Here is a 17,505-nt window from a genome sequence, read left to right on the forward strand (position 1 = left end):
GAAGAAACAGAACATGGCAACAAATACCGGTTTTGGGGACAATTATGCAAAGTGATCATAGTATAGCACCCACCTAAACCTTTTTCCTGAATAAACAAGGATATAAGCCGCAAACAGTTGGTGTTTTTCATGCATACAGTGGGGGTCTGTGACAGCTCAGGGAAAAGCATGAAAACTGCTGTGTCAGGAAGCCAAGCCATCCCACTCGCATACAGTCACCACAGGAAGAGAAGCAGGCATCAGCGAGTCCCCCAGACAGCATGGATCTGCTGATCCATGTCTATGGACTCAATAGACGTGGGCCTGTAGGAGAGCTGATGTTTGCTGCAACACTATGGAAATAAATGCTGTCGAATCAGTCAAATTCCAAGTGCCTTATGGCCTGGGGGTCTTTATATGCCAAAGTGAGGTTGTTTGCAGGCCTTCGAGTTCTTTGAAAGTATTTTTTGAACTGGGATTCTAGTTAATCTCTTGTATATTGTTTGAAAATACATACTTGGTGGCTAGAATTACACACTAGCACTCTGCATATAATAGCTATACTGTATATAGTTGCTGCTTTCAGACTTCCCACGGTGCGGCGGCGTAACAAGGGTTTGATTCTTAATTGCTTTAGCACTGTACTTCGCACAGTAAGCATGATAGACAAGTCACTGTCGCCACCTTATTAGTCATCTCAAAGCTTACACTTCTCGAGAATGCTGATTAAAACAAACCCTAAATAACAATTGAAAGCCATTTCACAAGGGAAAACAGTAAATAAGGAAGAAGAGGGAAGTGGCGGCTCTTCTAAAGAGGTCTCCGGTTTGCCCGGATTTGTGGAATACAGATCAGATCAACTGAGGTTATTAGTTGTGTAACCAGACCGAGTGGAATATACATTTAAAGGTTTATTACCTATTGTCTTTTCAGACAGCATATGTGGTTGAAGTTGAAAATTCCCATGAGGTCATCCAGCCCGAATATCCTCTGTTGTGGCTGGAGAGAACAAAAGCAGCAGCTCACAATCCCACCACAATCCACCCGGTTAAGCTTTGAGCCTGAGCAAAAAAAAAAAGAACAAAAAAAAAAAGAAAACAGCGTTATGTCTAATTAGTGTTCAACCTTCCCCTGATTTCCCAGCCCAATGCCACCCAAGTGCACAGTTCATACTTATTCATGTAGCATGTTTTACCGCAACTCAAGCAAAATTCCAGACTACTTAATGAGATCCCTGTTGCTTGTCATTACAAACACACACTACTGATTATACACATTCTACTGATTCCATAAAGAAAAGTTTTATTGTCAAAGGAGGAGACGCTATAACCTGAATCTCTCTACAGATGTCGCCTCAAGGATGTCTATAATACTTGCAGAATATGTTAGCATTACTTTGAATCTCTATAGCGGTTGCCCAGCTGGGGCAGGAAATAGAAATTTGCCATCTTTACCCGTGGGTGCTTGGTTTTGCTTCCTGGATATTTCCTAATGCTTTTTTGATGCCCCATGATAGTTAGCGTTCTAGGAACAATTTGGTTCACCTGCTGAATAAAGTTAAATCTTAGCTTATGTCTTGTAAGCTAACCGTGTTAGCTCACAGCATGTTAGCTTAGCCTGCACACGATTCAACGGGTGGACCAAATTGTTCATGATACATCTACTAATAGGACGGGACAGTGGGTTGATTTTTTCCTTCATTTTGGTTAATTGAATAGAATGCAACATTGTTTTCATTGCATTTGTTTACCGCCGCTATAATTTTTTCCTAGCATTTCAGGAAAAATGTTGTCCGCCTGTTGAATCAAGTTGAAGCTTAGTTTTTGTGTGTTAGCTCATAGCATCCTAGGTAACAAAATTGTTCATTACATGTTAGCCATACACTGACTTGCTGTTCCTAGCCCATGGAAATGTTCAGGCAAGTGGTCTGTAAAAGTAATCTCAGGGCCCGTCCACACGGAGACGCGTTTCGCTGTATACGTATACATTTTTTATCGTATTGGCGTTTCGGCCACACGGATCCGACGTTTTCGGAGACTGAAACCGCTATTTTATGAAACCGGGTCCCAAGGTGGATAAATCTGAAAACGCCGCCCTTGCGTTTTCGTGTGTACGGCCAATCCGTACATTTTGTGAAACGATGATGTCATCACACCAAGTGTCAACTAGTCAGACACCGTTAAGTCACAGCAACTACATTTATGGTTTTTCATATTGTTCAACAAAGTTCTTGATTAAAAAAGAAAAGAAAAAAAGAATCTACTGTGCCTAATATTATTGTTGTATACAGCCATAGTATACAGCGCGCAAGGTTTATGCGCATGCTTTAAGTCTTCTTCTCCGTTTTTAGTGTATGTCTGTGGCAGAATTACAGCGCCACATACTGGTCTGGCATGTATACTACATCGTTTTGAGTCGGTTTCAGTGGTTTCGTGTGTACGCAGATATTTCTTGAGACGACGCCGTGTTTACGGAATTTTTTTTTTTGAACGGGGAAAAAAAATAGCGGATAGGGAAAGCTCTGGCTTCGTGTGGATGTGGCCTCAGTAGGCTAAAGTTTATCCATTTTAGTTCACTGAGTATTAATGTTTATTTGTGAGGATGTAAAATTGTTTTCACAGCACATTAAGGCAGTGAAGGTTTGTGGTAAAGAGGGGGGTGGACTGGAAATGAGAGACAGAGAGGGAGTTGATCTGCTGTTTTTATTTGTTGAAAGCTACTCTGCATGCAGATTGTCTGAAATGGAGTGGATTACAGCCTGTAATCAGTTCATGACCCAGCATGTGTGAGAGCCTCTTGCAGAGAGCTGAGAATCCCATTAGCGCTATCTCTCTCTCTATTTCAGTAGTAAGTTGCTAGAACCAACAACCTGAATTCCTGCATTTGCACCAGAGGGCGCTCATAAAAGCTTATGTGTAGGGCCTGTTATGGATGAACATACTTTGGGTTATTGCTATAACCTATGGGTTTCTTAATGGCAAGTTTCTTGGATTTTGTCTGTTGCAAGGCTATAAGCTGTGATAATGCATCACATGGTATGGATTGATAGCATTCCTGCCGTTTAAGAGCGCATCTATGCACATTGCAATGGTAATGATTATATTGCAGTGTGAAGGTCACCACTGAATGTAATAATCTTCTCATTCATTGGTGGCTATATGAAGTCAGTTGAATGATGTTATTAGTCTTATAAACCCTGCAGCTGTATGGTTCTCATCCTGTATGGTTAGGGAAGCATCCGTCTTTCTGTCTATGACAACATGATCATTAGTCAATAAAGACTATTGACTATTGACATATTTATTGCATTTTTGAATGGGATGGATTATGTATTATGTAATGGCATAGATGGATGTTCACGTCCCTTGGTGATTACACTGCCTCCTGTCTTTTCCCAAATAATTTTTTTACCAGGGTTGCCAAAGTTATGCTTTGCATATACAAAAATCTTTAAAAATTTTTTACATTGTTAATGCATCTTTTCAGTTTGACATTCATAACTGTTTTTTTTCTCTTGAGGTCTAGAAACTGATCAAAACCTGATTGTTGCTGCAGTGCACATAAAAAGTCCCATATAATAGACACACTTTATGGTTTAATTATTTATAAATCAAATGCAGATGGGACATTTAAAATAATTTGCATTCTATGCATAGTGAAATTTAATTATCATCAAAAATACCCACATTGCAAAACCCCATAATTCATATAAATTGAATACACTGGGAGATTGCCGCAACAACATCACACACGTAATAATGTGACCATCGTTTTTTTCCTCTCATATTTTATCCATTCAGTTCTGTGTTCGCATTTCCAGTGGATGAAAAAAATAAATGTTTATAAATGTATATTCTTTTATTATTCTTTTATATACATTGAACTTTTATATATAAATATTTTCAATGACTGTCTCTCAACCCTTAATTTAACATATAATTGTAAACTCCCTTTGCTTCCATACTGTCAACTTGAGCCCACGACAATCAAAAGACAACCTTCGTTCCGCACCCCTGTTTCCTGAACATCTGTTTTTTCCCCTATCATCTAACCTTCCATGGTCACTTCATTCTTTCTCTCTTTCCCCTCTTCATTTCTAAGCCCTGATGTTCCAGGCTTTCTCTGATTAATCATGCACAGATATTCCCAGCAGCCACTGGGGTTGTTTGTTGTAATAGCCTCAGAGTAAAAGAGTGCAAATAAATAAGCGTTAGGTGTCCTCCCTGCCAGACAGTGATTAATGAATGAGAGCTAAGGCAAGGTGGAGCGGTAGGATGCTCTTGTTGACTTGGCCACCCGACATTGCAAAGCTTCTGTTTGTACCTAGTGGGCAAAGTGACCGTAATTTGTAAAAGTCAGTTATAAGCAATTAGTTTTAGGTCTGAAATGGCTGAAACATCTTAATCACGCAAGCATAGTTCAAGGTCCTGGTCAAGAGCACGTCTGGTCAAGTGTCTGATTGGACCTTGCGGTGTCAGCTAGTTTCACCGACTCCTTCCTTACTTGGGTTGCGCTTTTTGTAGCGTGTGTAGGCAGGATTATCCCATTCCACGCACTTGTCCTGTAATTAAATTCCTTTTCCTCAACACCCTTTTAGTGAAACCTGATGCTGCGGGTTGTCTACCTGTAGAACAAATCCAGGCGGTGCAAAGGGAAGAGATAGAGAGATGTATCACGGATGAGATGAAAGTAGATGGTAATCTTTGTAAACAGGGAGAGAGAGACGCGAGAGACTCTTGGTTATCTGTCAGTTTTCTGCTAAAATGGAATTGATCTTCCTTAAACGTTAGCTTGCTGTGCTTTTAAACAAACTCCGGAAGAGCAACCAGGCTACACCTCGCATGAATAAAAAGAGAATATCTTCAAAAAATGACAACCCCATTACTATCTTCAATTTGTGGCTTTCCAGAGCTTTTTCTCTAGGGGCTCGGGATTGAATGCTGCAACTCATTAAATAACAAAAAAAAAATCTTGGCCACGTTTATGGCTTCTGTTCTGCCTCCCCACCGTGGCTGAGTCACAACAAGCCAAGCCTGGATTAGCTACACATCCTGTCTGTTCAGGGATGCTATTGAGGGGGTAATTTAGGAACAGCAAAAAGACAACAATGCTTCTCTCGTTCACCTCGCTCTCCCCTCTTCAAAATGCTTTAGCGGCCTTTTTTCATGCACTGTAAACAGAATTGTGCTCTCTTTTCTTTGCTGTTGGTATTAATGGAGGTGATAGGCTTGACTTTGTGGACATGTTTGGTGGTACTTTGATTTTTATTTTACTGTTTTATGAGCCACAAAACTAGCACAGGAAGCAGGAACTGTTGCGTTAGCACCTATCTGCTAGCCAAGCATGCTAGTGAATGCACAATAGCCCGTAAACCTACAGTAAACACTTAATAAAAAGAACATGTTTGCTAAATAGAGCATATTGGATGACAGTCTAGTCTTGTAGAGTAGACTACAAGTTAAACATTGAGACATTACTTTTGACCAAAAGCTAACGCTTAATTTTACTTAATGTAATGTGAAATGCTTCTAGACACAAACACGCAGACACAAATATAGAGCTGTGCGTGGACATTAATGAACTGTGCTAATGGCGAAAATTATGTCATGTGAACTGTCCGTAATCTGGAAAGACAAGGGACGTATACTCTCAATTTAACCCTAACCAAACACACACAAACAAGCTAACAAAACTACAGATAGATAGGTTATATTGGGATTGGTACTAAGGTCTGCATATGTATGATTTTTTTTTTTTTTTTTTTTACCAGAGTTTGGTCCGCCTGTTAAATCGAGTTGAATCTTACCAGATTGGCCAAGCTGATGTTTAACTGTGACCAGCTGAAAAGTGCCCAAAACCCCCCTGAAACCAGCCAACAGAGTAGCCTGACCAGGCTGGGAGACCAACGTAGATGAGCAAACCAGCTTAGGTTGGTTTAGGGAAAGAGGTTTGCAAATACCAGTGGGCATGAGAAAAGCCCAGAGTGGTCAGAGCTTTCAAACTACTTGCTACTATTTGCTTTAATGCTTTTAAGGACATTTGAAATAGTCAGCCAGCTAGTTGGTTCACACAATTCACACAATGCAATGGTTCTTCCAATTACTTTGCATAAAATAGATAAAGGGATTAACATGCAAATATAAACATACAGTCTAAAGAAACACCGCATTTCCCAATTCAGTAATTCCTGGGGATTTTCTTGTCCTTTTTCTTTTTAATTAGAATGTTTTCAGACTGCTTCATTTATTTGGGTCTGGCTGGGGATTTCCACCCTTGGCCCGCTGAGGGAACGAGACAATCCCTAGCTGAGCCCGGCCCGACTTGAGCGATCATTTTTCAGTGTGCTACTCTCGGGCTCAAAATGATTTACCTCCGTTCAGACAGCCGCTGACTGGCTCCCAGCCAAAACACAAAGACCAGACTGATCACTCGAGCACTCAAGCTATCTACCTTTGAGATGATCTCTCTCTCTCTCTCTCTCTCTCTCTCTCTCTCTCTCTCTCTCTCTCTCTCTCTCTCTCTCTCTCTCTCTCTCTCTCTCTCTCTCACTCTCTGGATGTGTTCTGTCTCTCTTCACTCTCAAGAGGTCCTCACCCTCTTTCTTTTTAATTTCCATCTCATTTTCAGATTTTTGGCTCTCTGGTTTTTCACCTCTGTGTCTCATACTCAACCTCCCCTCCCTTCTTCTATCCTTCTGTCTCCCTATATAAGTCTCTCTCTTGCTCTCAACACATTTGATGCAATTTATGCTTTTTATTCTCCTTCCACATTGTCCTTTGTCCATACTTTTTCACACTCTCACACAGAAATCACACTCTCTCTCTCTCTCTCTCTCTCTTCTCTCTCTCTTCTCTCTCTCTCTCCTCTCTCTCTCTCTCTCTCTCTCTCTCTCCTCTCTCTCTCCTCTCTCTCCTCTCTCTCTCTCTCTCTCTCTCTCTCTCTATCTCTCTCTCTCTCTCTCTCTCTTCACTTTTATGCCTCTTTGAATATTTTAGTGTTGCGTGGATCATTTTCTTTTAATCTTGGTTGACTTTTCATATGTTGGAAACATTGATATTCTGGGATTTTTGTTTTATTTACAAATGAATATCTATGGACAACATATTTTGACATTATTGTAAAAATAATTTCTATAGTTTTTATCATTTCTAATAGGGCACTTTTTGACATTGAGATGACTTGGAAAAAGTGTCCCAATCAACCTGAACTCTAGATGTATTTAATGACCGTGACCAGGCCAGTTTGCCAGTTTTTATAGCATATATTCTTTCCACAAGGCTAAGGACTAAGTAACTCTAGAGTGCATTTGATCTCATTTACACTGCATTTCAATAACACAGTAGCCCATCACTTTACACATCTCAGTGACTTATTATAATTATGAGCTACACTGCATTATGATTAGGCCATATTTTACAGTAGTAGCTCAATGAACAGCCAAAGCTGCCCTGTGGTGATTTCTGTATTGACATAATGCTCCAATTTTACAGATATCACACAGTATGCTCTCATGTACACTCTGTTTTAATGAGGGATAATGTTACCGGGTGACTGAAGCCTCAGGTCATAAGTGCTCCAAGGAAGTGTTTAGTAATGGAGGATGAGAGCCCCCCTCCTACTGCTCATAAAAAAGAATATCCATACCATCCCGTCCATCTAATTATTCCAATGAATGAGATTTATAATATTCTTATCTTACTTTTGTACACGTCTTCTGCAGACAGAGATTTTTGCTTTGTACTTGTGATTCGACCCTCTTTAGCACTAAAGCATAATGTGAGAGAGTATTCTGCAGAAAATATACAAATGATTGATCATTTCAGTCAATGTGCAGCTGTGGACCAACACACAACTTTCTCACATACTCTTTCTGGATTTGCTTCTGTCACAACACCGTTTCTTACTTCCGTCGGAAAGAAACTTAAGACTCCAGGTTACTTGTATAACCAACTCCATATGTCTTTGGTTATTTAAAGAAATCCTGTTCACATGTCTTATGTTGCATGTATGGTTCTTATTATGGCTAGGAGAAACTTTAAACGGTATTAAATATTAGGTGAATATTAAAGAAAGTATGAGAGACTGTAGGAAGTGTTCACCCAAAGATGAACATTCTCTCATTGTTCAAAACTCTGATAGTCTCAGCCACTGACCATTGGCTGAACGTCTGATGCATATGGAACACTTAACTGGAAACACTTCGGGATTTTCGAAGTTGTCATCTGGTTGGTTAAATTCTACAGGATTGTCCGGGAGATGTGTGTGTGTCATGTTCTTTAACAGTCTGCCTGAAAACAAAGCCGAAAACCCCCCTCATGGTAGAAGAAAGCCATTATACCAACTGTGATTGGTTGCGTTACATGTCAGTCAAATGTCCTCTTGGGCGGTCCTTGGCCAATGAAAGCTGCGATGAAGTCCATACCTTCTGCTGTCAGTCTGAAGGTCTGGCGACACGAGACTAAAACTCTTATGACTCGCTCTCTTGTGTTAAACACAAATGGATATGTTTAAGAGAATGTCCTTGTTGCTTTTTTCCATGCAATGGGAGTGGTTAGGGACCAGAGACAGTCGGGGTCACCGTTCACTTCCATTGTATGGAAAAGAGCATCTTGAACATCCTGCTAAACATTTCCTTTTTGCAAGAACAAAAGTCAGATTAGTTTGGGCTTTTAAATGAGAAACAAATATTATTTTTAAGAGCCTGACTAAACTCAACATACACTCTTACTGTACTGTAAACTGTTGCAATAGCTAGTTGAATCTTGTTGTACGCTGAAAGCTCTCTCTGACACATGGGTTTCTACTCTCAGCCTCTTGACCTGACTACTAAATCTTGTTTCAGGCCAGTGGCTGTGGGTAAAAGAGGATGACATCATCTTTCGATGCCCATGAAGTGATGTCATAATATCTTAATCACATGAAGAGGTTAAATGGTGAAGCTTTGATTGGCACATGCTTCAGTAAGTGATTAATGGGTTAATGCACCTTCATTGATAAAAGAGAAGAACATTGTCTGACTATAACCTGTTCTACTGGATATTATTTTTTGTTTCCCCATAACTTATCCACATACTGAATATGTTTTGGCTCTGGTTTCAAAATGAAGATCATTCGAAGCTGGCAAATTGATCTAGTATAGAATCGTTTCTCATTGATTATTGGAGTTTATGGAATACTATTCAATTATTTGTTCATCTTTCTAAAGCACAAGTACTATTTGATAGATAAGCACCGTCTTAATTGATCCCTGAGCAGTGTAGTTTGATAACTCATAGAAGCTGTACAAGAATCAAAAGCACATGTGTTTGTTGTAAACAACCTGATGATCTTACAGTGATGAATGATAGTTGGAGATATCGGTATGGAAACGTTGGTAATGTAGTCTGAAATCATTCACGGTGATCCATAGCATCCGGAGCTTTGTTATCCTTTGTCAAGAGAAAGAAAAAAGACCTTGTTACTATAAAAGAAAATGTCAGGGATGGTAAATAGGGCCAAGATGGCAATTAGCTACAAAGGCTATCTGGACGAAGAGAGAGACAGACTGAAATCCCTACAAACAAGCTAATGGCTCTCGAGGCTAATGACTCGGTCAGTTTGAGGAATTCCTCTTTCTAATTTGACAAAAGCTGAAAGGCAGACAGCCTGCAAAGATTATTGACAAACAGCCAAATGCTTTGGCTCTCACAACAGAACATAAGCAAGCCAGGCATGATACGTGCATTGGTTCACACATCCACACACACTCAAAATCCCCTTCCTCAGCCCGCAACCCTACATCCATCCACACACACTCAAGTCCATTCTGATGTCAACAAAAGCTCAAAGCACCTTTTATGTTGCTTGACAACCATGTTTCCCATTTATTTTAGCCATTTGCATGTTTCCATGCTATTTGTGGAGGAACATCGGAGAACCCGATTTATCTTGCCTTTCACTGATTCTTGAGTATTCGGACAAGACGTCATGCACCATGGAATTACTTTCAAATTTTTTGTAATATTAAAACAATATCACTCAATACCGTCAGAAATAAAAATAATGAGTACTGTGATCAGTATAAATAAAGATCAAAATATAGTATGGTGCATGCTCTTGTCCCTATGAATCAGTTGAAGGTCCGCGGTTTTTCCCTACACCAAATAATTTGCAGCGTGCCTCCCATCCAATAATCGCAAAGAACTTTGTGCTTTGTTGCTTCTGATAAGAAACATTCTCATATTTCCAATTCTGTCCATTTTATCACGAAATTCAAACAACAAATTATGTTTTGAGGGTTTAAATGTGACGTGACAGAGCGCAAGTCTTTTCTTCCACTTTAATACAAGTTATAGCTTGAAAAAACATGCATGAACATCAGAATGTATGTTGAAAGATACAGTACAACTGTGGGAAATGAATCCTGTCTCATGTAATCACTCAATCAGTGTTTTATCCCCGGAAAGATGTCAATAAAACAGCTTTAATGTTGCATTTACCTCAGGAAAGTTATCCAATGTTCACAGTTCGTTAGTTAGCTATTAAAAAAACTCTAGAGAGGAGCTTATTTACTGTTAATTATATATGTATGTTTGAGTTGTATACAAACATTTCAGTTTTTATTTGAGTGTAATTATTATATCTGAAAATAAATAGCAGTTAAATATAATAGCTCTGTTGTTCATTTTAACCTCTAATATTACAGTAACGTACCAAATGAGAGGGTTCCCTGTATGGTTTGTGGCAGATATCATTCTGAATAATCGGTTATCGGTATTGGTGGAGAAATGTATCGGTGCATCTCGAGTGTGTATACATGTATTATATATATATATATATATATATATATATATATATATATATATATATATATATATATATATATATATATATATATATATATATATATATATATATATAAATTAGAGCATTTTGTCGTTTGCTGTCTGCACCACTGTTTTTTTTTGTTTTTTTTTTAAGCCAAAGAACATCTTTCCAGCAAGACAGATTTTCCTTTTAAAGCATCATCAGAGTACATAATTCCAGTCCTCTATTCTGTGCACCTTGGGAGCTTTGATTGTACCCGTCTCTTGGCTAGCAGTGGGAGTCTGAGTTTGCTGTAGATATGTAGGGCAGTGTGTTAGGGGGGCGGTGGTGTGCGAGCCGTGCTACAGACCGACGGAAAATTAGTCTCTTTCAAACATTGTCTCTCCTTTTCTCTCTCTCTCTGTCTCACTCCTGCTCCTCAGCTCAAATTAGCAGTTTAGGGAATAGATCTCTCTCACATAAAGAGCTTAGACTTGTTACAGCTGCTGCTTTCCCCCCATCTTGCCCTTACCCACAGGCCAAGGACATCTCTAAGCACTGTATGTGTCTGGAATATGATTTTAAAGTGGTGGTCGCTCATAGATGTTTAATTTTTTCCCCTCTACACCTAAACACACTAAGCTCGCCTACGCCACACCTAGCATATGCTGTGTGCTTATTTCACGTTCGTGATAATTAATAGCTTCATCCCACCCGTCAGAGCAATTATGTTTGTCACAATGCAAACACTTAATGAGATTTTCAGCACACACTGAAACACAGGTGCAGGACGTGGACAAACACACTTCCTCTCGCCCTGTATTCTCCTTTTGTTAGCGGCACTCGCTAAGGCTAATTTGAACAAACACCTAATGCTCAGTATTAACCTTCGGCGTGCAACTCCTCCCATATTGTTTGTGGTCCAGGCGTGAATGTACCCCAAATTGTGTGGCTTGCTAAAGAGAAGTGTGCTTTTACTGTTCTAAGCGAATCAAACTTGTGACTAGCAGACAATACAACGAGTGGGGGAAAAAAACCCATACACTTACATTTGAGGAACTTGACATTGTTCAATACTCTAGTGCCCAGAACACCCTGGAAACCAACTAACAACATTTTATTTTAGATTACTAGATCTTTTTTTTAACCACACCCATAAAACAATAAACATTCCCCTCCATACACATTTGAAAAACCTAAGGCAGATACACACACATTATGCACTGTCAAAAAAAAAATAAAAAAAAAATAATTCCAATAAAAAATATGAATACAGCAAATAATAAATATTTATTTATTTATTTATTGTAACAAATTTTATTATTTTTTTATTATTTAATTATTTAAATCACACACATAAAACAACACACACTCATTATCCTCCACACATACAAAACACCTAAAGCAGATAAACACACATACACACACAGAGAGAGAGAGAGAGATACAGGCATGCAGCACATACTAAGCAAATCTGTTTGAAGTCTGGGGTAGAATAAAAAAGAGACCCCTTCACACATGAAGAATTCATGCAGTAAGGGGCATGTGTGTGTGTGTGTGTGTGTGTGAGGGTGAGTGAGTGAGTGAGTGAGTGAGTGAGTGAGTGAGGGAGCGAGTGTTCGCAAAGCTCTGATTCCTTTTCTGGCCGTGGGGAGTGAAAGGGGGCTGGACTGTGTAAAGAAAGAGAGAGGGAGGAATCGTGCGCGTGTGTTTGAGTGCAGTGCAGCTGCCCGCACTTCTCCGGCAGCAAGAGGCGAATCCTCTCCTCCACGAGAAGGAGAAACACAGGGATAGATGACTAAAAGGACCAGGATGCCTGACACAAGAAGTGGACTAGCTGACACAGAGTGTTCTAGGGAGATTAGGACAGAGAGAAGTACTAGTAGGGTTTAGTGCTCGCTGGATGGTGCAAAGAGGAATTAAATGACAAACGTCAAGAAGAAAAGTTCTGGAGATAATGTAATGACGTATTTGCTGATGTTTGTGCATTGAGAATGGGTAGTGACCACCGGACAACGACTTGCAATGACTTTATCAATAGTTTGTTTTTGAATTGCTCCTTTTTGATGGAAAAATGTGGGAATGGACACACAAACAGTACTGTTTTCTTGCGTCCCGCCTGCGTCGTTCTGGCAATGAGTTGTGAATACATTAGATGATGGATTGGAAAGAAGTGTGAGTACTTTTAAAGCTTTTTTTCTCTGTGTGTTCGTGTGTGTAGTGGGTTTTGACCCATAGATCTCAGTTGCAACACACCCGTCTTAGCGCCAGGAATTCTCGCTCCGTCCCCTGAGCTCACCTGCCAAACTCTACAAAGGCTGCTGTCTGATTGTTTATACATACTTGAGATATGGATTGCTCTTTAAATGTGGAACATGTCAAAGCATGTTTGTTTAGCATTGCGTGTTGCAGTGAGTTTGAGCAGGTGGACAAGTAGAAAGTGCAAGCACATGGACGTGTGCTTTATAGCTGCTCTCCATTCATGAACCGTGGCAGGGTTTTTTTTTTTTTTTTGAGGAGATGGAGAGAATGAAAGAGAGAGGGAGAGAGAGAGAGCATGTGTGCTTCAACAAGCAATTAATTTCAGCATTAGTGTACAGGTGTGCGTGCTGAGCATGCTTGAGCTGTTATTGTAGTTTCATGGAGAGCTTTATGACTGTACAAGCATTTCATCTCAAACCTTTCCAACTTATTGGTTGCATTTTTGCCGCCCATATGTTAAAATATTTACCCAAAGATTGAATATAGAATAACATAATGAACCCAGGATACAGGAGCACTACCTGAAGCAGTATATTTATTAATTATTTAGTAAAATAGTAAATATATATATAAAAAAAATATATATATATATATATATTGTTATTTTTCTCTTTTCTTTTCTTTTATTATTTTTTAATGTTATTTCCCAGTTATTGTTTTTGTCAAAGCAATTATCATTATAGACTTTATTGTTCTAAGCTTACACTTAAGTCAAATAACTTTTTTAGTTTAGATTTGATTATATTTCTTATTTTATCATAAGCAATTCAACTGACTATTCTTTTATTTCATATATTTATAGCTTTTTTTTGCAGATAATTCCACAAGAAAAACATTGTATGTTACATCACATGCACAAAAACTCTTGCTGTGTCTGATTCACTTTCTCTCTCTCTGTCTATTGCTTGCTCTTTTTCTTGTGTTCTGTCATTTCTCTGTCTTTCACTCATAATGCCTTCTGAATGCTCTGCTCACACATTTCTTCAATCCCCTTCGTCTGTTTGTACACACACACACACACACACACACACACACACACACACACACACACACACACACACACACACACACACACACACACACACACACACACACACACACACACACACACACAATTGCTTCCTCTTGTGGGCGTCAGTTCCCTCGGGAGGGGCTGCTCCTGTATTCCTTGTGGATGTTATAATTATTTCATCAGCCATCGGTGTGTTCCCTGAGTGCGCTCTTGTGCTGATACGGGGGGCCAGACGGAGTGAGAGAAAAAAGGGGTGGGGCTGAGAAATGAAGGGAGAGAAAAGGGAAGGCAGGGGTTTTCATTTCTAGAGGTCTGGAGTGATGCAAAGAGGGGAAGAGAAAGAAAATGTGTAGAAATTGCAGAAATACTGGGACACACATGCATGTCCAAAGAGCTAGAGCCCACACTAATGATCAGGGCTCTTGCATTCCCAAAAAAAGACTTTCACTGTCTCCCTCGTGTTATTTTCGGCTTTCCCATTTCCTGACTTTCATTTGATTTGATCTTATCACGGGATATACAAACATTACTACCACACAAATATTCCATAATTTTCGTAATTCTAAATCCATCACTTTTGAATTGTAGGAGTAATTGAGATTAAGTGCATAATTGTATGGGAAACCTTTGAACAATGGGTTGATCGTGTGCCTTGTATCTTAATTAATGTATTTAATATATAATAATATCTACTCTTTTATTTAGTTTAAAAATCAGTTTTTTTGTTTAGTTTTGTTTTTTTGCAAACAAACAAGGTCATGTGGTTCAACCAACCTGCAGAAACATTCTGAAAAAAAAAAGAAGTTTAAACGGTGTCTTAAAAATATCAAATAATTTGTCCTTAAAACTGTCAAATGGTGCAACTAATAATTCATGGTATTTTTTGTGTGTGAAAATAATGGTTAAGATGTGTACAGTCACATTATTTAAGATTACATTAAACTTGCATATTACTTGATGGTTACACCACATGACCTTTTTTTCCCAGTCGGTAAATTTTTTTACTAAAAATGGCATAAACGTTTTTTTCAAAACCTTTTCTAACCAACATAAATACAAACATTACATGTAATTCACCTAATGGTCACATTAGTCATCATGTGGTCACATCTTACTTGGTTATCTGATGTGTTATTCTTCTCTTCTTTAATAACATTCAAAATATGTGTAAGGCATGACAAATTAAGACTGGCATAGCAATTACATTTGAGTTCCAATGTGCTACTATAATGTGTACTCTTAGCATTGTGATTTTCATTGTACTTCACTTTTGATTATTGCTGCATTCAGTGTGATTATGTCTGGTTACGGTTAAAGACCGCTGTGGACAACTTTCCTTTAGGTAATCCTCCACTGTTACATGTCAGCCTCAGAGAACAGCCTTAATGTATCACTTAATGTGAGCTAAGCCCCCAAACGTCACTTGATAGCCTTTGGTTTTTCACTTTTCTTTTCTCTCCCTCACTTCTAGTCTTTCTCTTTTCCTCCACTTTATCTCATTTGTTCCTCTCACTTCGTACTTTTACTCATAGGTACATTCAATCACCAGAACAATTGTCAAGTTCAGTCTTACGATAGCTTGTAGGGAAGGTAGCTGTTGCTTGGGTCAAGACATTACTACCACTTTATCTACTGTTTCTGGAGTCCGGTAGTGACATCTCACATGGATATTCAGATTAATTTCCACACTGTAACTGGGTCACTGTAATGCCAGTCTTAGCAAATGGCTAATGTTAAGGCTAACTACAGGGCTGACCCCATTAACTTCAGTTTTACGTTTTAGAGGACATTTTTCAAGGGTTTCTGTGCACAGTGTGCCTATTTAGTTGTGAAATAAAGAGGAGGAAGGCTGCCTGTGGAGAAAGACGGAGCTGGTCTGTGTTTACTTTGGCAATGCGATAGGGGGCTTTTGACCTTTCAGGTCTGATTTTATAGCATTGAGTTTTAAATGTCAAGCTCTACTATTAAATCAATCAGGAAAATACCAAAATGATTTCTTCTGTCTGAGTGAAAAAGAATTTTCTGAAAACATGTAGGGTTCCTTGGAAAATCACTTTTCGCTGTGGTGACAAAGAGTTTTGACTTAATTTTAATGGGACCCCCTTTGGCAGAGTGATTGGATTTGAGAGATTTAGGCTGACTGCTTTGTTGAAGCTTTTTTTAATGCTAAAAATACCTCATTCTACACCTTTGTACGTATGCATTTTTTATCGCTGGAATCGACAATAAATTCTGATTTATTATTCTAACCGTTAGAATTCATCAGGCTGTTTTGCCACTGTATCTTTAAGATTTCTATATGTAAATGAGCTCTGTTATGATTGGATAACCTCAACATACAGCCAGAGCTCATCAGGATGGTATAGTTGCTGAATAGATGTTGTTTTGTGAACACGGGTGGTCAAATGTTATCGGTCTGACATGAATTGCATGGTCTGTTCTCAAACTATAAAATAATAAACAAAAGTAATAAAAAAAAAAAAAAAAAAAAAACTTTCTCTCATTGATCATTCATTCAATATTATAAGCTCCTAATCCATGACATATTTTTGTCTGTTATCCCAGGGCTGCTCAGAAGCTGAATCTGTCATCCAAAAGGAAGAAGCAGCAGACGCCACTGGTATACCCCCAGGAGCCCTCCATCTACCCTACTAACTTTAGTTCTGTCCTCCAGTTTTCCCCTCCACCTGCTCCACCATGTCTGCTCAGGGCGGGGTCAAAGGCCAAGGAGAACCCTGGCATGGGCAAGGTCAGACACTCTTCCTCTTTTAACTGCACCATTCAAGTTGTTGATTAGGAGTTCTCACTATTAGTCTTTTATGCAATCTTTGAAAAACTAAGTATCTATTATCAGGGCTTGACATTAACACCCTCCAAATCTGAATTTTATATGTAATAAATACATTTTTTTTAATTGTAGTTAAAAAAAGGCATCTGAAATAATAAACTAAAGTAATGTAGTGTTGTCAAAAATATAGATTTTTCTATATGTACATGCAGTACTCTACTAATACTGTATGTTCCGTATCGATTTACTGAAATATCTGAAAAGCTTCATTTTCACTGCTTATTGCACTTAAACAGTCAAATACACACACAATAATGTCAGAATGTAAACACAGTCAGTCATGTTTTAAGTGAACATAAACAGTTGAGAAAGTAAAACGAATGTGTAACAGTATAATGTGTCCATGACGTGAGTCAGCCTAATATACCTGCTGCCAAATTATGAGATCATATTAAAAATATCTATATGGCAGTTTTTTTTCCCATGGAATCGATGTCAAAATTGTGGCCAGTGAAAATGCTGAGTGGCTAGTAACTTTGGAAAACCACCAGCCACAGTGGCTGGTGAGCAAAAACATCAATGTCAAGCCCTGTCTATTATCCTGTCGTACCCAAATAGAAAGCGACTGGCTATTTTGCTGATGGTGAACAGATTGTGTGTTTGAGATCTCGGATTGGGA

At 38.8% G+C, this 17,505-nt stretch overlaps 1 protein-coding gene across 1 annotated transcript in view; it reads left to right on the forward strand.

The window, feature by feature from the left end:
- The window catches only part of kif26ab (kinesin family member 26Ab), a 96,875-nt gene that overhangs the window by 58,690 nt on the left and 20,680 nt on the right, over nt 1-17,505 (forward strand). Inside the window, 1 exon segment of the mRNA XM_082143181.1 lies at nt 16,604-16,787. Coding sequence (XP_081999307.1) covers nt 16,604-16,787 — 184 coding nt within the window.

Source organism: Leuciscus leuciscus (genome assembly GCF_965113295.1).
Source record: "Leuciscus leuciscus genome assembly, chromosome: 17".
NCBI lineage: Eukaryota > Metazoa > Chordata > Actinopteri > Cypriniformes > Leuciscidae > Leuciscus > Leuciscus leuciscus.